This window comes from Psammomys obesus, unplaced genomic scaffold (genome assembly GCF_907164565.1).
Source record: "Psammomys obesus unplaced genomic scaffold, mPsaObe1.curated_primary_1811, whole genome shotgun sequence".
NCBI classification, from domain to species: Eukaryota; Metazoa; Chordata; class Mammalia; order Rodentia; family Muridae; genus Psammomys; species Psammomys obesus.
In genome coordinates, this window is record NW_026596109.1 from 11,055,180 (window position 1) to 11,079,770 (window position 24,591).

General features: G+C 38.8%; 1 protein-coding gene across 8 annotated transcripts in view; it reads left to right on the forward strand.

The window, feature by feature from the left end:
* Positions 1-13,310: 13,310 nt before the first annotated feature.
* Tut4 (terminal uridylyl transferase 4) overlaps positions 13,311-24,591 on the forward strand; it is an 89,747-nt gene continuing 78,466 nt past the window's right edge. For all 8 annotated transcript variants that reach the window (XM_055628706.1, XM_055628707.1, XM_055628709.1 and 5 more), the window contains exons 1-3: positions 13,311-14,180; positions 16,532-16,695; positions 21,693-21,809. In XM_055628706.1, the coding sequence (XP_055484681.1) occupies positions 13,406-14,180; positions 16,532-16,695; positions 21,693-21,809 (1,056 nt within the window). In that variant the 5' untranslated portion in view covers positions 13,311-13,405. The remainder of the gene's footprint in view (positions 14,181-16,531; positions 16,696-21,692; positions 21,810-24,591) is intronic.

The window sequence follows — 24,591 nt, forward strand, 5'->3', positions numbered from 1 at the left end:
TTTTTTTTTTTTTTTTTTTTTTTTTTTTTTTTTTTTTTTTTTTTTTGCAGAGTTTCATTTGGCTAGTGTAGAAAATGGGGGGGGGGAAGTAAAGCTTCCTTAAAAGAATCCAAAAGTGGAAGTGAAAGTGAATGACATTTCATGTTTTAAGTATTTCTAACTTAACCATAGAAAGAAAATTAGTTTGCATTGGCCAAGCTGTTAGTGCAGATAATCGACAAGGTTTTAGCATACACATTTAAACTTCAGATTTGTGAACTCTGATTTACATTTGGTTAATTTAGCTAGAATAGTGCCTTGCCTTTTTTTTTTTTTTTATTACTTATTTATTTACATATGAGTACTCTATTTGCATGTATGCCTACATGACAGGCGAGGGCATCAGATCTCATTATAGATGGTTGTGAGCCACCATGTGGTTGCTGGGAATTGAACTCAGGACCTCTGGGAAAGCAGGCAGTGCTCTTAACCTCTGAGCCATCTCTCCAGCCCAGTGCTTTGGCTTTTAAATTTAGGGTTTAAAATGAAAAAAATTGACTGCAATTATAATTATTTCTATTTTATAAAAAAGTGTTTAAAGGTGATTTTTATTTGTTCTTATAGCATGTACATTTTAGTAAAAGTAACCGAGAACTAGAGAACTTTTTTCACCTCAAAACTACACTTGACATATATGTTTATTATGTTGTGTCGCTCCCCCCGCCCCCAACAGCCTTGGCAACAGAACTCACAGAGACCCTGGAACTCAGAGATCCACCCACTTCTGCTAGAATTAAAGGGGTGCACTACCACACCCAGCTTATGTTATGTTCTTTATATAGAGTCAAATCAGGATCTGTGGAGAGAAAAAAAGTGCCTGATTTTATTGATGATGAAAAGATTTGGTTTCAGAGTAACAAAACATTTAAAGCTTAACCTGTAAAAATACCAATGACAGTAATTTTTGTTTAATCGCCATTTTTAGTTTTGTATGGTAGTACATGATTTAATCTTAGTGCTTAGAGGCAGAGGCAGGTGGATCTCTGTGGGTGTGAGGGCAGCCTGGCCTAAGTAGTGTGCTCCAGGCCAGCCTGGGAGGCATAATGAGATCCAGTTTCAAAAACAAACAAAACCCCTAAACCACAAACAAACAAAAAAGTCTATATTTGGATGTAATAGAAGTGAGGTTTTCTTTTCTTCCAGATTGAATTGCAAATATTTTGATTAATAAAATAATGTTAAGAAATTGGAGAACGTGTCTTTAATCCCAACACTTTGGAGGCAGAGGCAGGCAGATCTCTGTGAGTTCAAGGCCAGCCTGGTCTACAGCCTGAGTTCCAGGACAGGCAAGGCTACACAGAGAGACCCTGTCTGGAAGCCCCCACCCCCCAATTGTTTTGGGTGTCATCTATTAGAAGTATGTTCTTAAGAAAAACAAAAAAATAATATCCAGGATGTAGCTTAGGGGTAGAGCACTTGTCTAGTGTGTGTGAAGCCCCTAGTATAATCTCCAATATAATACCCAAACACACAAAACAATCAAACAATTCCAGGAAGACCTAAAACAGGCAAAGGAAAGGACACTGTAGTTTAGTTCAAAGAAGGATATGTAGATTAAAAAAGGTTAGAAGACTTAGAGTTTACATGCTTCTAAATTTGTTTTAGGTCTAAAATCCTAGGTGATCATGTAATTGAAGTGAGTTTAAAACCCAGAACCTGTCCATGCTTCATTTTCAGACCTCCAAAAAGAAAAGGTACTAAAGGGCATTGAATTAGTTTCAACATTATCTTTATATAAATTTACTTCATTACATGCCCATAATTATTCTAGGCACTGTACTAAAACTTACGCATTTTTCACCTTAAATCTAAAACCCTATGAAAACTGTTTGTAATGAGGAATCTGTGACTTAGGTTATTTGCCAAAGAGCATAGAGTAACAGATTTCAAAGCAGGTCTCTATTAATATATATGGATAGATGTATGCACGTATGTATGTCACTTATCAGATCTAGTGATTTTTTTTTTTTTTTTTTTTTTTTTTTTTTTTTTTTAGTTTTATAGAGGAGGAAACTGCCTATGGTTGATGATTTATTTTTTACTTTAATAAACCTTTTTATTTGTACTCTATACTAACACATGTTTTGAAAAAAAAAAAAAACCTTAAAATCTTGTAATTGAGATCACCTCGTAAGGTGATATTTTGAGCTGTGATTAGAAATGTTTCTGACTTCTAGTCCAGTGATTTTTGTTTGTTTGTTTTTTTCCAACTTGGCTTCTTTACTAATGGATTCTCTGACCTGTAAGGAAGTTTTTCATTCTTTTGACTTGGATAAACATACAATTTAGTAGTTTAACACTAGAAAGCAGTAGGTCAGGACATTAGTTAAGTGTGAGTTAGTTGGAAAGAAGAAAAACAAGCTTAGTGTTCACCATTAAAAATGAGGAAAGAGCTTATTTATACTTGCCTTTAGGGAAGGCTGGCAGGATGGCTCATTGGTTAAAGGTGTTTCCTGCCCATGCTGACAATCTGAGTGATTCCCGGGACACCTGTGATACAGGAGAGTATCAACTCCTGAAGGTTGTCCTCTTGTGCAGAGGCATATGCATGCATGGGTGTACACACACATCTTTAAAACCCACAGGTTAGTAGTATATATACAGTGTAGTGTAATCATAAGGTTGTGGAACCATTGCAAATATTGAATTCCGTAATACTTTCCAGAAGGAACAATTTATTAGCAGTTACTTCCCATTTTGGCCTCTTACACCGGTGGTGACCACCAAGCTTTCTCAGGAGATTTGTATGTCTGGACAGTTGATGTACTTGCAGTTGCACAGTTTGCCGTCTTTCACTAAGCTTCATGTTTTTAAGGTTTTGTCTGTAACCAGATCCTGATCCTTCATCTCTCTTTATGCAGGAGTAGTTCTGTAGTCTCTGAAGGCACCAAATTGTATTTTTCTAGTCACCATTTGATGGACCTTTGGGTGGTTTCTAGTTTTTTATTTTTTATTTGTTTTGATTTTTTGAAATCAATGTATGTGTGGTTTCTCTTGCCTGTACATTTAAGAGTGCAGTTTCTGAATGTTTTATATATTTATGTTCAATTTTATTAGGAACTGCTGGTTTTCCAAATTGGCTAGATTATTAAGTTGGGTGGAACGAAAGGTGTGGGGTTCTTTATTGTCACTTGCTGTTGTGTTTGCTCCCCTTCCTCCTGTCCTTTTTTTTTCCCTTCCCTCCTTTCCTTTTTTTCTTTTTCTTTTTCTTTTCTTTTTTTTTTTTGAGACAGGGTCTCACTATGTAGCCCTCATTAGCCTTCAGCTCACTCTGATTTCATAGAGATCTTCCTGACTCTTCTGAGTGCTGGGATTAAAGGCATAAACCACTGTGCCCTGTCTTATACCTTTCTAATTATAGACTCACTTTTAAAAAGACATATTTTATTATTTGTGTATTTGTGTGTATGTGTCTTTTGTGTGCCTGTCTATCTGGAAAAGGGTGTTGGATCTTCTTGGGTTGGGGTTGACATTTCCTTACACAGATGATGGGAACTTAACTTAGGTCTTCTGGAAGAAATGCAAATGCTCTTAACAGCTAAGCTATCTCTCCAGCCCAAGTTATAGACTGTATAGTGGCATGTAGGAGCCTTTGGAGGCCAGAAGGATGCATTGGATCCCGGAAGCTGGAGTTACAGTTGGTTCTGAGCCACTGTGTGGGTTCTGGGAACTGAACCTGGGGCCTTTATAAGAACAGCAAGTGTTTCACTAACAGCTGAACCATCTCTTTAGTAAACTTTTTTTTTTTTTTTAAGGAATCTTTTTATTTCAAGTGCATTCATTTTTTTTCCTGCATGTATGCCAGTGTGAAGGTGTCAGATCCTCTGAAACTGGAGTTATAGGCAGTTATGAGCTGCCATGTGGGTGCTGGGAATTGAACCCAAGTCCTCTGGAATAATAGCCAGTGCTCTTAACCTACGAGTCATCTCTCTGGTCCATAAACTTTTTTTAGATATGTTTTCAATCTTATCCTTTTCTTTTTTCTTTTTTTTTTTTTTTTTTTTTCTTTTCTGAGACAGGGTTTCTCTGTGTAGCCCTGGCTGTCCTGAAACTTGCTTTGTAGACCAGGCTGGCCTCGAACTCATAGAGATCCTCCTGTCTTTGCCTCCTGAGTGCAGATTAAAGGCATTTATTCCCCCCTCCCCCAGCTTTCTGCTAAATGGTACAGTTTAAAAAATTTTGAAGTTGGGCATGGTGGCCGCCTGCCTTTAATCCCAGCAATCTGGGAGGCAGAGGCATGAGGATCTCTGTGAGTTTGAGGCCAGCCTGGTCTACAAAGCGAGTGCATGACAACCAAGGCTACGCAGTGAAACCCTGTCTTGAAAAACAAAAACAAAAAATTTATTTAGATTGTAGTAAAACTTGAATTTTGTAAAATTAATTTTTCAACATACAGGCTCTCATGTAGCTCAGGCTAGTCTCATACATGCTGTGTAGTTGAGGATGACCTGAGATGAATAGGTTATAGTATTTAGCCATTAGAAAATTAGTTCATTTTCTCTCTCTCCTATAACATTTTATCTTCTTTTTTGACTGTTTCATGAGTGGAGTCATAAAGTATTTGTGGTTTGTGACTGGCTTATTTTATTTAGCACAAACTGCTCAGAGTTAATCCACATTATGGTACATTGCAGAATTTCCTTGTTTTTACAACATTCATTTATTGTTGTGTACGTGTGTGGGCCCTGCACATGCCTAGTATTTAGAGGTCAGAATCTGTTCTCTCTTTCTGTTACGTAGGTCTGAGGAATTGAACTTAAGATCATCGTGCTTGGGGCACCTTCTGCTGAGCTAAGTAAAATAAGCCAGTCACAAACCACCAAGTACTTCATGACTCCACTCACAAGACAGTCAAAAAAGAAGATAAATGCTGTTGTTTTGTTTTTAAGATTGAGTTACATACCATTACACAGGTAGTTACACATTTTCATTTTCTATTCATCTGTGTTCATGGATACTTGTGTTGCTTTCATGTTTTAGCTGTTGTAAATAATGCCACATGGGAATATAGATCTATCGCCTTAGGACCTTCCTTTTTGTTCTTTTGGATATATACCCAGAAGTGATATTGCTAGATTTGCATAGTGTTAGTCATTCTCTGTATTGGAACAGATACCTTTGCTAATTTAGAAGGAGAAATATTTTATCTCACAGTTTTAGAGTTTCAGTTCTTCATCTGATGCTTCTGAGCCCCTGGAGAGAGAGCATACCACATCAGCAGTATGCTGAAAACTACAGAGCCAGAGAAGGAAGGTGCTTTTTTTTTTTTTTTTTTTTTTTTTTTACTTTTTTAAAAAGAACCAGATCATCAGGGATTAGAAGACTTCTCATTAGGCTCTGCTTCTTTAAATTGTTTTTACTACCTCCCAAGACCACTAATGTAGGGAGTAACAAGTTTTTAACTTACTGGCCATTAGGGGAAGTTGAAGATCCAAACTGTAGCATTGTGTGAAAATTTTATATCCTTCAGGCATTTAATACCAGCAGAGGCAGGTAGATTTCTTGAGTTTGAGGCCAGCCAGGTCTGCAGAGCTAGTCCAGGACAGCCAAGGCTACACAGGAAAGCCTTGTCTCAAAACAATCAAGAAAGGCATTTATCTGTCTCCAAATGCAAAATGTTCATTAACTTAAATTCCTAAAGTCTTAAGTATCCCATCATTAAAAATCTTAAGTGTGAGGAGCTGGAGAGATGGCTCAGTAGTTAAAAGCTTTTGCTTTTCTTGCAGAGGGCTGTGTTCAGTTGCCAGCACCCACACGGTGACTTAGTGCGTTCTGTAGCTTCAGTTCCAGGGGATCTGATGCCCTCTTCTGTCTTCCTGTGGCACCAAGCACATAAGTGGTGCACATACATACATGCATACTACATATATACAGGCAAATACATATAAAATTAAAATAAATCTAAGAAAAAATATTTTTAAAAACATCCAGTTTCTGTCTGGAAAGGCCTGAGATTTGGCCCTTGGCATTGCAGAAAAGGAAAAGTTCAAAATTTCTGAGATTCAAGGCAAACTTATCTATGAGCACTTGTAAGAAAAAAAATGTCACAGGGTAAATATCGGCACTCCACCAGGGTAAAAAAAGCACGGAGGGTTTAGGAGCAGAGCGCAGCCAAAGCCTAGTAGGGCAGACTTTAGGTCCTGGTGCTCCTGGTGCGGCAGCATAGGCGTGTTGTGAAGGGTCTGGGTTTCCAGTGGCTTGGGCCATCCATTCCATCCATTCTTGCCCACAGCTCTACTGGTTGAAGTCCACATGGCAGATTTCTTGGGTTGGCCCGGAATGCCGTCTGTAGCTTCCCTCGGCAGACAGTTTTTGTGTCCTGGCATCTCAGCCTTTTGGGGTTTCCATTGCAGCTTTAGCTTTCACAAACAGACCGTGGTTGTCCCATCAGGTGCTGCTTACAGCCTGCCATTTATTGCCTGGCCATTTAGACTTTCCTTTGAAATCTCAGCGGAAGCCTCCACAATTCCAAAAACTCTTGCAAAAACCTCATGTTCTTGAGGGCCTGTTCCTAGCTGGTGGTGAGAAGTAGTTGGATCAGGAGGGACCTGATTTCACTGATGAGTTACTACTGAATGGGTAGTTGGGAGGACATGATTGGAGGAACTAGGTCGTTTGGAACATGTCTTTGAGAGGTGTGTCTTGCTTTAGCTTCCTTTTAGCCCTTTCTGCTTGGCTGCCGTAAGGGGAGCGACCTCAGCTGTACAGCACCCTCTTCTGTATGATGCTGTGCTTCACCTCAGGCCTACAGTAATAGAACAGAATGACTTTAGAATGAAACCTCTCAAACTGGCAAAATAAATCCTTTCCCTTTAAACTATTTCTTAATGGGAGTTTGACAGGTTCTCTTCAGCATTTCTACTTTTCTTGGCTTTACCTTTAACCTCCCCCAACCTCATTTTTCCAAACTGCGTGTTCCTCAAATCTTTGTATTCTGTTTCTCTTTGTGATCAGTTCTTTGTAAAATTGGATTGAAAGCAGCCAGTAATGCACAGTCCACTGTCTGAGTGCTTTACTCCAGGTAAACTTCTCTGTCATCTTTAAGGGAACTTGAATAAAAGCCAGCCATCTTTGTTGCCACTGTTTAACAAGGGTAGCCTGTAATTCAATTGTCAACTCAGTCCCTTCGTCTGAAACATGTCAGTGTAGCTTTGCTAGCCCACATTCCTGTCAGCGTTCTGGTCTTTGGAACCCCCATTAAAATAGTCTGTGAATTATTGGCTGCTTTCAGCATTCTTGGCTTATCTAGCTTTCCTTCAAACTTTCCCGAACTCCTGCAAACCAGTTGCAAAGACTTGCTGCTGTTATCTCAGGTACCCCGGGCTGCCTTGAGGTTTGCAGCGTTGTTGTGGCTGCCCTTGAATGCCTCATCCTCCTTCCTCCACCTCCCACCACTTCACTTTCTGGAGTGATTTTTCCATGTGGCTTTCAATTATTGTAAAAGTAAATGACCAGACGAAAACCTGAGATCAATTTACAAAGAGAAAAAGTTTATTTTGGTGCAGTTATGGAGGTTTCATTCTAATTGACTGACCTTGTAGCTTTTGGGTATTTGGTGAGACAGTGAGTTGCAAAAACTGTTTGTCTCACAACTAGAAAATTAACAGAGTCTTATCTACCTTAAAGGCATGCGTCCAATGATTAATATTTTTTATTTAATTTTAAAATTATGAGTTTGTATTTGCAAATTGCAAAATTATAAATTGTATTATTTACTCCCTTTCTGTGTGTGTGTCTGTAGGTCAGAGCAGACAGCCTTCAGGAATCCTTTTTTCTCGTTCTAATGATTCAGGACCTGGTGGTCAAACTTGAGTTCTTAGGCTTGGTGGCAAATGTCTTTATCCACTGAGCCATCCTGCTCGCCCTAGCCCATGATTAGACTTTCTGCTAGGCCCTATGTTTAAAAGTTTTCACCATCTCTGCTATTGCTGGCTAAGCATGGGCCCTTGGGAATAAGAAGATCCAAATTATGTAGCAAAGGCTGTTCTGGTTTTAATGTTTGCGGAACCTTCATAACATCACAGTGGCTTCCTCATTTGTGCATTCTCACTATCGGTACATAAATGTTGCATTATAATACAGCAGTTTTGGTTTTTGACCACAATTCCTAGTTCAAAACTATCCGGAAGGCAGGCTTGGCTAGGCCAGTAAGCTCCTGGGATCCGCCTTTCCCTTCTCCCCTTCTTTGGCCCACTGCTAGGGTTACAGATGTGCACGACTGTGCTGTGTTCTGTGTGGTGCTTGGGATGTGAAGTCAGGTCTTCATGCTTTTGCAGTAGAAGCTTTATCCAGTTAGCCTCTCCTCAGGCCAGGTTAGCCGTATCTCTTAACTTGTCTTTTATGAATGAATGTTCACAAATAATGTTTGTTACATTTCATTCTAGATTTATTTATATCTGCTTGCCTGAAAATAAATGCTATGTGATTTCCAGGGCTCTGTCCAAAATGAAAATGTAGTGCCTCTTGTAAAAAGTAGCAATAAATACCCATGAAGCTGCTTAGGATATAAAGCTTATCCTTTTTTGTGGATATTTTTTTTTTGTTTTGGGACCCACTGAGTTTAACTACTTTTTGTGAGCATGGATTTGTAGCTAGGCATTGGAGCCTGGTTGGCTCAGCAGTGGGTGCACAACTGGAGAGGATTATTTTCTTCTAGAATTGTGTCAGTAGTTCATCAGGAAAGGACAGGCCCAGTGGGTCTCCTCCTCTTCCATGGCTGATTATTGACAGAGCCATGTGTCCTCATTTTTAGCACAACATGACTAAGAAAAAAAAAAAAGATAACATTACCTGATCATTCTTGTTCCTCTTCTTCTTCCTACAGCAGGAGTGTTTAATTTTTTTAGTCTATCCATTGTGGATAGAATGTCTGTATTCTGCTGCTGGGTAATATCTTCCAAATGCAGCTTTTAGGTCTAATTGATATTTAATGTTGCTCAAGTCCTCTGTTTCCTAATTCTCTTTTTGTTGGAAACATCAGGTTAGATGGATTACAATAAAGCAGGTCAATCTCTGATATAGGCTTTAGATGCTATCTGAAGATACTGTAGCCTGCAGGTGGTAGAAGCTTGGCATCTCTTTGTCCATTCCTGGTAGTCATTAGACTGTTAGGTCAGATACAGAGCAGGGCAACAAGTAGTTATTTAGAGGATTAAAGAGAGTCAGATCTTTTGCTCTCTGTAGACTTAGATGTTCTGATTCAATTTGCCTTGTAGCATCTTTAACACAGGTGGGACTTTTTCCTGGAAATTTCAGTTCACATCAGTAAGATACTGTCTACAAATTATTAAAGGCTAATAGAATACCACTAGGAAGTTTAAAAATATTTACTAGGTGAAACAAAGTAAAACTTTAAAAAATATGGCCCATTTTCCCTATTTTTAATTGTTTTGCATTTGTATATGTGTCTGTCTTTGTGTGTGTGTGGACATGCATGTGTTTGTGGAGGTCAGAGGATAACTTGGGGAGGTAGTTTATATCTTCCACCATGTGAGTCCTGGGGGTGAATTCAGGTTGTTAAGACTTTGAGGCAAACTCTTGCATCCCCTGAGCCCTCTCATTGGCCCTTATTTTCCTGTTTTAAAAATTAAACATGTAAGTTTCTATAAGAACTTAGAGCCATTTATTTAGACAACTTAAAAAATTGTGGCGTGTCTGTGTATTGGGTGTGTGTGTGCATGTGAGTGCTGGTACCCATGGAAGCCAGAGCTTTTGGATCCCCTGGCACTGGATTTTTAGGTGCTTGTCAGCCACCTGGTAGGTGCTGGGAATTGTAGTTTGGTCCTCTGTAAGGGCAGTACATTCTCTTAACCTTTGAGTTATCTTTCCAGCCCTTTTAACAGTTGTATAGAACATCAAGAATAGGAAAAGCTCACCTGTAATCCCAGCAACTCTGGGAGGCAGAGACAGGTGGATCTCTGTGAGTTCCAGGCCAGCCTGATCTAAAAGTGGGTCCAGGACAGCCAAGGCTATAGAGAGAAACCCTGTCTTGAAAAAAAATATAGGAAAAGCAAAATGTGTTTATTATTAAAATGCAAAAACACAAAACCCAGGAGCAAAGCCATTTTTTATAATTGTAAAGTTTTGTAGATTTTACCAGAAAATATTAAAAAGGATGTTAGTATACACTGGCTCAGAGGGTAAAGGTGCTTGATGGAAGCTTGGTGATTTGAGTTTGATCCCTGGAATCCACATAAAGAAGAGGAAGTATTGACTCCAGACAGTTGTCCTCTGACCTCTATCTGCATACTATGGTGTGGTCATCCCCTCCCAACACAAATAATGAATATATTAAGATTTACTTACTTTTCTTCTCTATGTATGAGTGTTTTACTGGATGCATGTATGTATGCATGCATGTGAGCCATGTGTGTGCTGGTATGCCCAGAGGACAGGAGTGGATGATGGATCTTCTGCAGCTGAAGTTACAGACAGTTGTGAGCCAGAATGTGGGTTCTGGGAATTCAGCCTGGATCTGCTGGAAGAGGAGTGCTCTTTGTGTGTTCCTCCCTACCCCCAAGACAGGATTGCACTGTGGAGCCTTGGCTGTCCTGGAGCTCTTTGTAGACCGGCTCGCCTCGAACTCCCAGAGATCCGCCTGCAGGGGGATGGCATTAAAGGCGTGTGCCACTGCACCCATGCATACGGTGCTCTTAACAGCTAAGCCATTTGAGGTGTTTTTGTTCCTCTGGTGGACGAAGGCATTGAAAGACAGGTGCGAAATGACCCATCTTTTATAACCAATAACGCCCTGTTGAACATGAGTTTGATACATACAAAAAGGAGTATAACATGACAGCTCAGAAGGGTAATGGTAACAATGAGGCTTATCTTGAATGTGAGTTTTAGGGTTGAGGATACTTGTCTTAACTGTGAATGGATGTTTCTTTCAGTGTAGTTAGTATTGGTATATTCTACAGAGTATTCCTGATGTGATGTTTTAGGAAGGAGTATAATCTGAATTTACTCTTGTTAAGTGTATGAGGTGTCAGTAAATGAGGAGCAGATCCATTCTAAAACAGTCCTAAATAAAGTAAATTGTTAGAAGAACTTGGATGTCAAAGATCTCTAGTAAAGAACTTTGAAGTTGTGATTATTGTCTGTCCCTTGATTCACGCAGAGATAAAAGAATTACAGGTGTTACTAGTACAACTGGATCAAATATCAATTCTTTGAGAAAGGGCTTTTTTGAGAAATCTTGAACGTAAACCTCCTCAGTGGACAGTGAATTAATTACATGTGAAGTTTCCTTTTTAAATTATTTTATTTTAATTTTTTCACAGTTTATTCATTGTATATCCTGATTGAAGCCCCCCTCCATCAACTCCTCCCAGTCCTACCCTCTCTTCCTCTTCCCCCCATCCCCTTCCCCTAGTCCACTGAAAGGGGGAGTTGTTCTCCTCTGCCATCTGCCCCTAGCTTATCAGATCTCATCAGTACTGCCTGGGTCCTCTTCCTCTGTGGCCTGGCAAGGCCGCATCCCCAGGGGCAAGTGATTGAAGAGCAGGCAGTATGAGTTCATGACAGAGGCAGCTCCTGCTCCCCTTGCTTGGGAACCCACATGGAGACTGAGCTGCCAAATCGGTTATATCTGAGTAGAGGGTCTAGGTCCTCTCCATGCATGGTCCTTGGTTGCTGCATCAGTCTCTGCAGGACCCCCTGGGCTCAGAAATGGTTTTTTTCTTTTTTTATTTTTTAAAGCTTTGTTGGTCTCCTTGTGGGGCCCCAGTCCCCTCTGTGTCCTTCTATCTCCCCCTTCTTTCACAAGACTCCCTGCGCTTTGCCCAAAGTTTCTGCTTCAGTCTTGGGTGGAGCCTTTTAGAGGACTCTCTTATAATAGGCTCCCATCCTGTTTCCTTTCTTCCACTGCTTCTTGTGTCTGTTCTACGTGTGAAGTTTCTTAAAGGGAAAACTTGACTTTACGGTAAAAATAAAATGAAGATATTAGTAATCTAGGCTGAAATCAAAGCAGAACACATAGAGGATGTTTCTACAAATAAGAATTAAAACTCTAGTTCTAGTTGGGTGAGGTGCTTTAATGCAGACATGCCTAGCCTAGTTTTTTGTTTTGTTTTGTTTTTTGTTTTTGATTTTTGGGTGTGTACATATATTACAGTTCATGTTCTGAGCGTTTTGTTTCAGATTAGTACTTTTGTGTTTATATGATATGTTTATGTGCATATATGATTAGACTTGACTGCTCTGATTTATAATTGAGTAATGTTACCCAGTAAAAAGTCAAAGATGATAATACCTTTTAATTCCATGGAATTTGATTTTGTTGGTAGACTTTTTTTCATAAACAGTTAAAAACAATTCCTGTTATATAGTACATAAGCTATTTCTGATTTGCTTCAACAGAATGTAACAATTTTTTACCTTGTATATAGTTTGTAAATTTAATGTTTCTTCATCAGTATAATTGTTTTTGTTAAAATTTTTTAGAGAAAAAATAAGCTCTGGTTGATTTTAATGTCTCTTTTACTGTCACTTTCTTGTGTTCACAGCAAAACTGAGCAGAAAATAGAGTTCCCACCTAATTCTTGGCCTCCCATGTGTATAGCCTACCACCAAAACTTGGCACTACAGTGATAAATTTATTACAACTGATGACTCTAGACCAATAGTTAGTCCCCAGAGTCCATAGTTTTAAGCAGCATTTGTACTTGGTGGTGTTCATTCTGTGGTTTTTAACAGATAAATAATAACAGATTTTAAAGTTTATTTACTTGAATTCATTTACATTTCTTCTTACTTTGGGTGATTGTCATGTTTGAAGTAGGTTGTGGCATGTTTAGTAGGAAGTCATGTGGGTGCAGGACTAATGCTGAGGACTCCATAACTTTCCTTACAGTGCACAGAGATTGAAATTCCGCAAGTCTTCAGTTTTCCACTTCCTTACAATGATGGAGGCATATTATTTCAGGTTTTATTTTTCTATTAGTGGAAATTCTTACTGGGTAATATAAAACAATTTTGTTTTTGTAGAAGTTATTTTTTTGTTTGTTTTTGTGGGTGTTTTGTTTTTTGAGACAGTCTCACTTCTGTAGTCTTGAGTGGCCTTGTACTAGTTATTTAGCCTGGCTGCCTCTGCCTCCTGATGAATGGGGATTTAAGCCTTTTTCATTCAGCTTTCTGAAGAATGTTTCTTTAGTTTTGAGAACAAATTTTAAGTTTTAAAAAATGTCTAATAATTAAATTGTGTTAAATAAATAACAGATTTTTATTTTTATTTTTAAATCCTATAGTTTGCTTGCCTAAACTAGATTGGAGCAGTTCATTTGCCTAAACTAGATTGGAGCAGTTCATATACCTGAGATCTGCTATTTTACAGTATCAAAATTGGAAAGAACCAGATTTTCAAATAATGGAAGAGCCTAAGACTTCTAAAAGTGAAAATCATGAACCAAAGAAGAATATTATTTGTGAAGAAAGCAAAGCAGTTAAAATTATAACTAATCAAACCTTGAAGCCTAGAAATGATAAGTCTGTGACAGAAATTGGGACCAGCTCTCTGAATAGAAATAGTAGTAAGAAAACCAAGCAAAATGATATTTGTATAGAAAAAACAGAAGTTAAATCATGTAAAGTAAATACTGCCAATGTTCCAGGCCCTAAAGATTTGGGGTTAGTACTTCGAGATCAAAGTCATTGCAAAGTGAAAAAGTTACCAAATTCACCCATGAAAGCCCAGAAGGTATCTTCACAGGCAAAATTAGAAAAGGTACCTAGTTTACAGGCAAAAGCAGAAAAATTACCAAAGTCACCTACTTTACCAGTAAAAACACCCTGTACTACAGTAGGAGCAACAACAGAAAAAGCACTTAATTCACAGAGGAAAGAAGAAAATGCACCCATTTCTCAGATGAAATTACAAAAGATACCCAACTCGCCTTTAGAACCAGAAAATGCACCCGGTTTACTCTTGAAAGAAAACATGAAACAGACAGACTCACAACAGACTGGGAAAAAACTTACAGGCTCCTTTGTTTCTGTGGACAAAAGGAGAAGTGAAGCTCTACGGGGAGAAGAATCGACTGTGGAAAACGTAGCCCATTCTCAGAAGCAGCAGACACAGACAGAGAACATTGGTGATTCTGATGACAGTGCTTCAGGGATTGAAGACACATCAGATGACTTGAGTGAGTATAAATACACAGTGTTTTTCACAAGTACCATTTGGGCCAGGATTTTCCTTTGTTAATGTTCTTCTATAAACATTTCTGGTTGAACCACTTTAATTATAAAAAGTTGAAAATAGAAATAAGCAAAACATCTATCTGCCTGCCTGCCTGCCTGCCTACCTGTCTGCCTGTCTATTGGGATAAAGGCTGTGTACATCCGAGCTCAGTGGGTGTTTGTGAACCCGTGCTCCGCTTACTTACTGATAGTAGGGATCTGTCTTTTCCTGTCTGTACTGTACAAGGACAAGTGTTCTGCCACTGAGCTACATCTTTGGCTTTCTCTGCTATTTAGATATTCTTAAGACATTGTGTAGTGCAGGCTGGCCTTGAACTGTGTAACTCAAACTGGCTTAGGACTCTTTTCTTCTTTTAATTAAAAAAAATTAAATTATGTACATAAATGTGTGTGTACTACTTACACACACATTTAGAGGTCAATGGTGTTGGATCGCCTGGATCTAAAGTTACAGGTGGCTGTGAATCACTTGATATGGGTGCTGGGACTTGAACCTGGTTCTTCTGAAAGAGTAGTATGTGCTCTTAATTGCTGAATCATCTCTCTAGCCCTTGCTACAGAAAGTTATACATATTTTTTTATAGCAGAGGGTTATATTATATTGTCTTATTGTTCTTTTTCATGAACTATAGAAATAAACTTCTACAGTTCCATAATAAAAGTCACTGGAATTTTCCCTAATAGTAGGAGATAATTCCAGACACCACGTAGTGCATTGTTTTTGCCTACTACTTACCACTCACCATGCGGGCTGCGCTGTTGCACTCATAAGGCAGAAATAGGTGTATCTCCACATTCAAAGCTGACTGAGACCTTTTCTTTCTTTAACATGTTTTTAATGAAAATCATTTTATTTATATGTATGGGCGTTTTGTATGCATATATGTTTGTACAGCACATGGTACCTGTGGAGGCTGGAAGAGTGTGTCAGATCCCCAGGAATTGGAATTACAGGCAGTGTGAGCCATCTTATGGCTACTGGAAATTGAATCTGGGACCTCTAGAAGAACAGTCAGTGTTTTTAACTGCTGGGCCGTATCTTTAGTCCCAAGAAGCCCTTTCTTAGGAAAAAAACTGAGGCGCTTATCTTACCTAGTAACATTTGGATATTTGTAGTTTTTATACCATTAAAATAAAGGTTTATTGAGCTGAGTGCAATGACTTAACCAACTAGTTTGAGGCTAGCCTTGTCTACATAGTGAGTTCTAGGACAGCCAGGGCTATGTAAAGATATTGTCTCAAAAAAAGTTTTATTTTTTGTGTATGGATCTTTGGCCTGTGTGTGTCTGTGCACCATACGTGTGCATTGCCTCTGGAGACCAGAAGATTGTCACATCCTCTGAGATTGAAGTTGCGGGTTGTTGTTAGCTGCCATGTAGGTGCCTGGAACTAAAGCTGAGTCTTCTGTGAGACGACCGAGTGCTCGTAGCCACTGAGCCGTCCCTCTAGCCTCCTATAACATTTTTATTTAGCGTTTGGGTCTGGTTCTAGGCAGTCCTATGGTAGGAAATGTATCATTTATAAATACTGTTTCTTTTTTGTTTAGAAAATTAGAGTTTTAGTATTTTAATGTGCACACACACACCAAAACAAACAAACAAACAAACAAACAAACAAACAAACTTATTTTGTTCACGTAGTTTTGTGTGGTGTATCACTTTTTTGCCTGTTAATGGAGGTCGGGAGAAGGCATCAGATCCCTGGGAGAACAGTTACAGATGGGTATAAGCTTCATGTAGGTGCTGGAAATAGAGCCGTGAAAAACAGCCAGTGCTGCCCCCCACCCCAAGGTTTTGCCTTGGCTGTTCGGGGACTCACGGAACTCAGAGAGATCTGCCTGCCTCTGCCGACCCAGTGCTGACATTCAAGGGTTGTGCTGTCATGCCTGCCTGCCACCAATACACATAAGTGCTAAGCCATCTGTGTCTTCACACTGCTTTTTAGAAAGGTTACATTTATTCGCTTGTTTTATGTGTGGGTATGTGCAAGGCACATGTGGAGATGAGATGACAAACGGAAGGAGTATATTTTCTTCCGTCTGAGCCCTGAGGATTGACCTCAGGACATGAGACTTGGAGGCGACTATTCTTACTCACTAAGCCATTCCAGCCATCTCATGAACTCACCAAGCATATACTTTATCTATATTTTTAACATGTTCCAACAACTTGGGCAGCCAAGTAACTTGTAAGGAAAGAATCCTCCCCCACATAATTAATGTTTATTTTTTAAATTAATAATTTTTAATGATAACTGAGTTACTGATTGTAACTAATTAATTTCTTCTTTTTAGGTAAAATGAAGAGTGAAGAATCTAACAAAGAAAATTCTTCTGAGATGGACTATTTAGAAAATGCCACGGTGATAGATGAATCTGCTTTGACACCTGAGCAGAGGCTAGGCTTGAAGCAAGCAGAAGAACGCCTGGAAAGAGATCACATCTTCCGACTTGAAAAAGTATGCTATGTCATGTTAGTTATTGAGGGAGAAGCAGGTGCTTCATAACTTTCTCCAGAGTGTTAGCAATATTTCATGTCTCATAGGCACCCATCCCTATTCAGCAAATACACTTATAATCCCCGCCCTTTTTTTTTTTTTTTGAGACAGTCTTATTATGTAGTCTTGGCTACTCTGGAACTCACTGTGTAGATCAGGTAAGCTACAAGTTCAGAGATCTTGCCTCTGACTCCTGAGTGCTGAGATTAAAAGTGTGTCATTATGCCTGGCATAAGTTGGCATTTATTTATTGTAGGCAGTAACAAACTATGGTTTATCCCCCTTGTTTTGTTTGAATATGGCAGGGTACTTATTACTCCCTTTTTTGTAAACATTTACTGGGGTACAACCATGCTCATTTTCTTTATATGTTGTCTATGCATCAATGCTGTGATGACAACATTGACTGGGTACCAGTGAGACCATATGGCCTGCTTAAAATATGTACTGTTTTCTTCCCCCCCCTTTCCTTGCTTTTTATTTTTCCTTCCTTATTTCTGCTTTTCCCTTTTCTTTGCTTCTTCTTCCTCCTCCATTCCCTATTTATTCTATGACTATAGCCCAGGCTGGACCTTATGTAGCAGTGCTCTTGCCTCAGAGGCTCCTGACTGTTGTGATTATATGAATGAATGACCATGCCTTCCTACTTACTAAATTTCTAATGTGTATATAATCTGTGGGAATATGTGCATGAGTGCAGGTACCCTTGGAGGCCAGAAGAGGGCACCAGATGGAGCTGGAGTTACATGTGGTTGTGAGATACCTAATATGGATTCTGGGAGCTGAACTTAGGTCTTCTGCAAGAGCAGTACACACTATTAATACTAACTACTGACCCATCTCTTCAGTCCCTATGTTCACTGTCTTTCAAAGCTTAAAATATTTACTAAAATACTGTTTTGGTTGATATAAAATAAGTTGTTGACTGATTTATTTTCTTATTTAGTAAATATGGAGTGCTTGTTACATGCCACCAATTGTGCTGGACATTGGGTATATATTGATTAACATTTGCATCTTGTTTTTACTAGAAGTTAAAAGTATAGCTGGAAATGTAGTTCATTAGCAAAGCATTTGCCTAGTAAACAAAAGGTCATAGGTTCAGTCCCTCCAAAAGTTAATCAGCTGTTTAGATTGTTGAAAACAAGTTATTAAATACTACTACACAGTTTGCTAAAATTTTTTCTCCTTGTGAATATTAGAAATAAGAATCTGTTCTGTTAGTGTTTTGTGTCTGAGTGCTAATTAATTAATTTCTTAACCTGGAAACATAGCTGCTATGGCAAGAGATCACATCCAATTCTAGGTCTGAGTGATCTGGCTGGAATACAGGCACACCTTTAATCCAGGAGACAGGAAAGTGGATCTCTGAGTTCAAGGCCAGCCTGATATATATGAGCAAGTTTTAGGTAAAGAAAAGCTTACTGTCTAGGCTTGGTGGAACATGCCTTAAATCCCAGCACTCAGGAGACAGGCATGCAGATCTGTGAGTTCTATATAGTTCAATGCTGTTTAGGGAATTCACTTGAGAGTGGGTTGAGAGGCAGTGCAGTGCAGTGGAGTTGAGTTCATGGCAGTTCATGGCAGTTTGTGGAATTCAGAGGCAGTTTTACCAGGAGAGCTTTACAGAGACGGGTTGAAGGGAAAACAAGCTAGACACAGGCAAAGACAGGACTAGCCAGAGAGTGAGAAGGAGCCAGAAGATTAGAACAGATTGCTAGGGTTAGTTTGAGGCCAAGCAGAGCAATTCAGTGAGAAACTGAGAGGAACCAATTTGAATCAGTCAGCTTAGAGAGGATTTTGAGCCAAAACAGCTGAGTTGAACCAAGGAGCCTGGAGTTAAGAACTAGAAAGGGTGAGCTTATTCAGCAGTAAGTCTCAGAGACTGAAAACATTCTAGGCCTAGGCTAGATTGTACAGAGGCTAGAAGCTTCCAGGACTAGGCCTGGGTTAGCAGATGGAGGCAGTGAGCCTCAGAGATGATAGTTACCTCAGGTGAATAAAAGCTACTGTAACAGAAACACATTCCATAGCTGTTAGCAAAAAAAACATCAAAAACCTACTAGATGTTGAAACATCACAAATCAAACTACAGAGAAATACACATTTAAGATGTTTATATATAAGTATACAAAGAAGTAGTAGGTCATTATTCAATAAGAAAGGAATGAAGGTAACAGTATGATTTTATATAGTTTAGAAAAACAAAATACCTAGATTAATGAAAGAAATCCTTGTGAGTACTTTTGTCCCATATTTTATTACTATGTAGCAGTTGGTCCATAATTAGAGTTTAGTGTGCATATTATAAAGCATTTGAATTTTGCAGCGACCAGATTTAACACTGTCACTTTACTGGTAGGTAACAATATCTATTTAACCCTTTTTTAAAATATTTTTTTCCATCTTTTCTTTTTACTTAATGTGTACAGGTGTTTTGCTGGCATGTGTGTGTCTGCATCATGTCGGGGCCTGGTGCCTGCAAGACACTGGAAGATGGTATACTTTCAGGGATTGAAGTTAAAAAAGACAGTGTAAGCCGTCATGTGGGTGTTGGGAATCAAACTTGGGTCTTCTGTAAGAGCAGCCAAGTGCTCTTAACCTGTGAGCCATCTCTTTAGCCTCCTACTTAACCTTTTCTCATCCCTTAGTTTCTTCATCAGTAAAATGAAGGCGGTAAAAAATAAAACCTTCTTAGGGTCAGGACGATGGCTCAGTGGATAAAGTGATTAGCACACTAGCCTAAGGTTTGGAGTTTAGGTCTGCTAAGTCCACATAAAACCAGATGTGGTAATGTCTGTGTTGACAGCTGATGAGAACAGTAAGACACCCAGCTCACAAGTCAGCCCCCTCAGTAGACATGAGACCCTCCTTCAAGCAAGGTAGAAGGTGAGGAATGACAGCTGTGGTTGTCTTCCAACTTCTACACATGCTCTGGCCCACACATGTCCAAATACACACGCGTGTGCACACGTGTATACATACACCTAGACCATGGAACTGTTGGGTTGGCTAGGATAATGCAAGTGAAGTTTTTGGTATGAAATCTAGTATAGAGCAGGTGCTATGTAAAGCCAGGTAAAATAGTTTTTTAATTGTTACACAAATATAGACATTTCTATAGGCCTCTGTGATATGCCGTCAGGTGAAATACCATCCTAGCATTCTGTCTTCTCGCTCGGAGTTACAGGAAGTTGGGTTCCTCCCTGCTCCACTAACCTACACGCTTCATCTGCTACCATTTTATATATCAGATTTCATGACTGCCTAAGTGACCTCATCAGTGCTCTTGATTTTATAGGTGTTAAGTATGAATATTTTCAGTCCCTAAATTCAGCTTCTGTTAACTGCTCTGCCGCTTTTGCTACCTCCTTTCTGGATTATTGCAGTATGCTAATGACTGACTATGAATGGGTCTTTCCTGTTCTTAGAAAACAAATGGTTCTTCTAAAATGCAGATTAGAGCTATATATTTATTTGCTTGTTGTCTCTGGGAAAGAATTTAATACTTGAGATTTAAATTTTTTGTCAGTATAATGGAGAACTCTGACAGTGTTAAAAGTTAATAGTACTTTATAAATGTTGAGTTTGTTTTTGGTAGTCTATGGTAGGTTTGTTGCTAAATCTGATGCAGGTTTCTTATTTAAAGAATACCATTTATTGAGGCTGGAGAGCTGACTCAGGGTTTAAGAGTACTTGCCTTTCTTACAGAGGACCTGAGCTGAGTTCCTAGCATTCACATTATGGCTCACAGCTTCCTGTAACTCTAGCTCTGGAGGATCTGGACACTCTTCTGGGGCCGCTGCACACATGTGCTGCGCTGAAATACGTGTAAGCAAATTGCTCACACACGAAATATGAATGAATACAATCCTTTAAAACAGAATATATGTTCCCAGATGAGAGAACCCTTAAGGTCAGGAGTTGCACTGAATATTGAAGATTAATCTGAAATAAAATACTAAGTATTATTAAAGTTTTAGTGTAAGGCATTAGAAGTAGTGCTTTAAAAATCAGCATTTTAAAGTTTTCTTTTTACTTAATCTGTGTATGTATTTTGTTATATTTGTTATTTTTATTGTAAAAAATGTTGACTTTGGATTCAGATATGTATGAAGTGAAGTTATGTCCTCAGTACTATCAGATCCATGTGATGTCTTAAGCTCCATGTCTTTCATGTCCATTAACTGAAAATACTAGTAATTTTACCAGCTTATTAAGAATTAAAATGACAATTTTGTATGCAGCATCTAGCAAAGTATCTGGTTCCCAGCAAGCACTTAATAATTATTATAGTTACTGTTTTATTAATTTGAGAAAACAAAATTATGAGTGAAGTACTATGACTTGTATTTTAACTTGCCCAAATTGTTGTTCCTTCAGAGTGGTTACCTCAAGAGATTATCTGTTTATTTTCATGATGCTGTGATTGATTGGAGCATTTTCAAAGCTCAGCCTTTGAAATTGTCTTCAGTAGTGCTGATCCATTCATTTGAAATCTCACTATAAGGGTACGTTTTATTTTTTTAGAGTAGTCAGAAAGACCAAGAGTTAAAGTTTGGACTTGGTTTTGGGGACAACATTGGAATAAGATTTAAGAAGCAAGATGATATTGAATGAGTAGTCAGCCTATCTAGCGTTTTCATAACACAGGTTGGAATTAGTACTTAATTCCTGTGATGGCCATTTTGAAAAGCTTGCTATCTGTGGAGTGTGTAAGTCCTGGTCACTCACTAAAGCACATGTTCTTGCAGTGCTTACCTGTTTTCTTTCTTGCAGTTAGTGGCTGTCTAATCTACGAGTTCCCACATGCTGGGCATGTGTTGTACCACTGAGCTATATCAGCAGCCACTCTGTGCCTGTCTGGTTTGTTACAGTATATAATAAAATTGTTCACTTACATAGACTGTCATTTGCTTGTTTACTGAAAAAGTGTGTTTTCAAACTTGTTTCTTCAGCGTTCACCAGAATATACCAATTGCCGTTATCTATGCAAACTTTGCTTAATTCACATTGAAAACATCCAAGGAGCACATAAACATATAAAAGAAAAACGGCACAAGAAAAATATTTTGGTAAGTTAACCCTTTAAAAAATGGTTTTTACTTTTTGAATTGTAAAAGTGTACTAGGTGGTTTTTAAACTTAGGAACCTAGTAAAGAGGCATGCTTTGAGTCCTAATAAATAGGCATGGTTTGAGTCTGTTAGAAGGAACTGAAGTGAAAGCTGTGATTAGCTTCCTTATCTCGAGTGGTTAGAAGGAACCTTCTAGGAACCAGTTTGATCATGCCAAAGAAAATTGATTCATAAAATTAAACTGTCAGGTACAGTTAGTCTATCTTTGCGTCATCATCGTCATCATCATCAGCAGCAGCAGCAGCAGAGGTAAGGCAGAGAGAGCTTGATACTGCCACTTGCAGAAGCCTGAGGAGTTTCCTTAATCTTTTAGGGACATCTGTCAAGCTTTAACTCAGAAAGGAATTTCAGGACAATTAGTGTCAAGCACAGTTGGGATTTATTAAAAGACTACGTATGTGCGTGTGCACGTGCGAGTTTGTGTGTAAGGTTATGAATGTACGTGTACTGAGGCCATGGGAAGACTTTGGGTTCTTGCTCTTTATCTACCTCATTTCTTGGAATTATGGTGTCTCATTTAACTTGGAGCTAGGCTGCAGGCCAGGAAGCCTTAACCTTCCTGTCTCCATTGGTGTGCTCAACCATGTCCAATTTTTGACGGTTGTTGGGAGCTGAACTAAAGTCCTCATGCTTGCTTACCAAGCTTTCTTTTCAGCCCCCAAAGATATTTTTGAAAATTATTTCACATTTATTAGAATTTATATTGTACACATGAGTACACATGCCTTAGTACACATATGGAGGTCAGGGGACAACTTTCAGGAATCAGTTTTCTCCTACCATATGGAATCTGGGGTTAAACTCAGATTGTCAGTATTGGTGGCAAGTTCCTTTACCTACTGAGTCATCTCTCTTGCCCTCTGAAAGTCTTTCAGACAGTGTGTATATAGCTGTATGGAACAGGGTGGCCTCAACTCGGAGAGTGGCCTGCCTTGCTTCCTGAGAACTAGGATTAAAGAGTGCACTACCACAATCTGCAACACTTTTTCCCCTAGACAGGGTTTCTCTGTGTAGCTTTTGGTATCCTGGAACTTCCTCTATGGCCTGGAACTCAGAGAGATCCATTTGCCTATGCCTCCTGAGGGTTGGGATTAAAGGAATGTACCACCACTGCCCAGCTTCAGCAGCATGTTTTGTTTTTAATTAATTAAAAGTTTCTTTTTTTTGTTTTCTTTAAATATAGTGTTCTGCCAGCATGTGTGCCTGTACGCCAGAAGAGGGCACCAGATCTCATCATAGATGGTTGTGAGCCACCATGTGAATTGAACTCAGGGTCTCTGGAAGAGCAGCCAGTGCTCTGAACCTCTGAGTCATCTCTCCAGCCCCTCGCAACATGTTTTAATATAGATTTTAGTCCTATAGGTTGAGAAAATGAAGGTCTTAGGAAGTGAGGCGTACCCAAGAGCACTGGTGTGGGGTTTTCAGAGAGCAGCACTTCATTATCTTTGTAACAGTCACATGTAGCACTTGAATGGGTTTTGAAGGTACTGTCTTCAAAGGGTTGTTAGTGGAATCTAAACATGACCATAAGGAGGTTCCTGTGGAGCACCTGACAGGATTAAAGTTGACAAGGTAGAGTCTGTATGGATCTTTAAAAAAAAAAAAAAAAATTAATCTATTTATTTTTAATTTTTGAGATTCCCAGAAAATGTCTGTGGCAGGAATGAAGTCCTACCCAAGATCATATATATTCAGGCCTTTAGTCTTGTTCCTTGCTATTTTAACATAAAATGTCTCTCTATATATATGAAAGGAATATTATCTCTCCACAGCCTTCACAGCAAACATTTATTTTGCTAAAAGTTTGACTTCTCAGTAAGAGGCTTCAGCTGGATTCTGGGATGAGGTGCTCCACCTCCTATAAATTCTTGTCTTTCTGTCCTGCCTCACACATCAACTGGTATTTAAATTGTCTTCTTTCTAGGTAGTGCTGAGTCAGAGAATCATGGTTCCTGTCTTTAGAGTTCCTAATAATTGGTGAATAAGGGTTTAGATATAATGAGTCCTGTTAGAGGGACAAATGTGCTAAGGAAATGTATGAGGATGTTTTTCTTGATCTGTAACAGGGACATTTCCCTGCAAAAGGACCTTTGAGCTGAACTTTGAATAGTAGTTTAAAAAGCAAAAAAGTAAGTGTACCTCAGTGGTTAAGAGCATCACCTGGTCTTCCAAAGGTCCTGAGTTCAATTCCCAGCAACCACATGGTGGCTCACAACCATCTATGAGATCTGGTGCTCTCTTCGGGAATGCAGGTGTACATGCAAGGAGAACACTATACATAATAAATAAATAAAAATTTTTTTAAAAAAGTAAGTGTGGGACATTAAAACATTATAAAGAAAGGTCTTTAGAGAAGAGTGGACATTGTGTAAGGTGGAAGGAAGGAACTAGTAGTGTTAGGATGTAGACCGTAGAAATAAGAATTTTATACTTCAGAATTTGCCATTTTAAATTATTTTATTAAATGATCTCATAAACAGATTTGAATAGTATTTTTCTAAGTATATTGGTATGTTAACTAATTTTATCTTAAAAATTGTGATACTACTAATGTATAGCCGAATTCTCAGCTCAGATAACTTCTAAGAATCCTCTTACTTGATCTTTTAGAAAATCTGGGTTGTAATAATTTGCACAGAAGCTTTTAGTTGATGGTAAAACCTAATATTTTATAGTGTGTGTGTGTGTGTGTGTGTGTGTGTGTGTGTGTGTGTGTGTGTG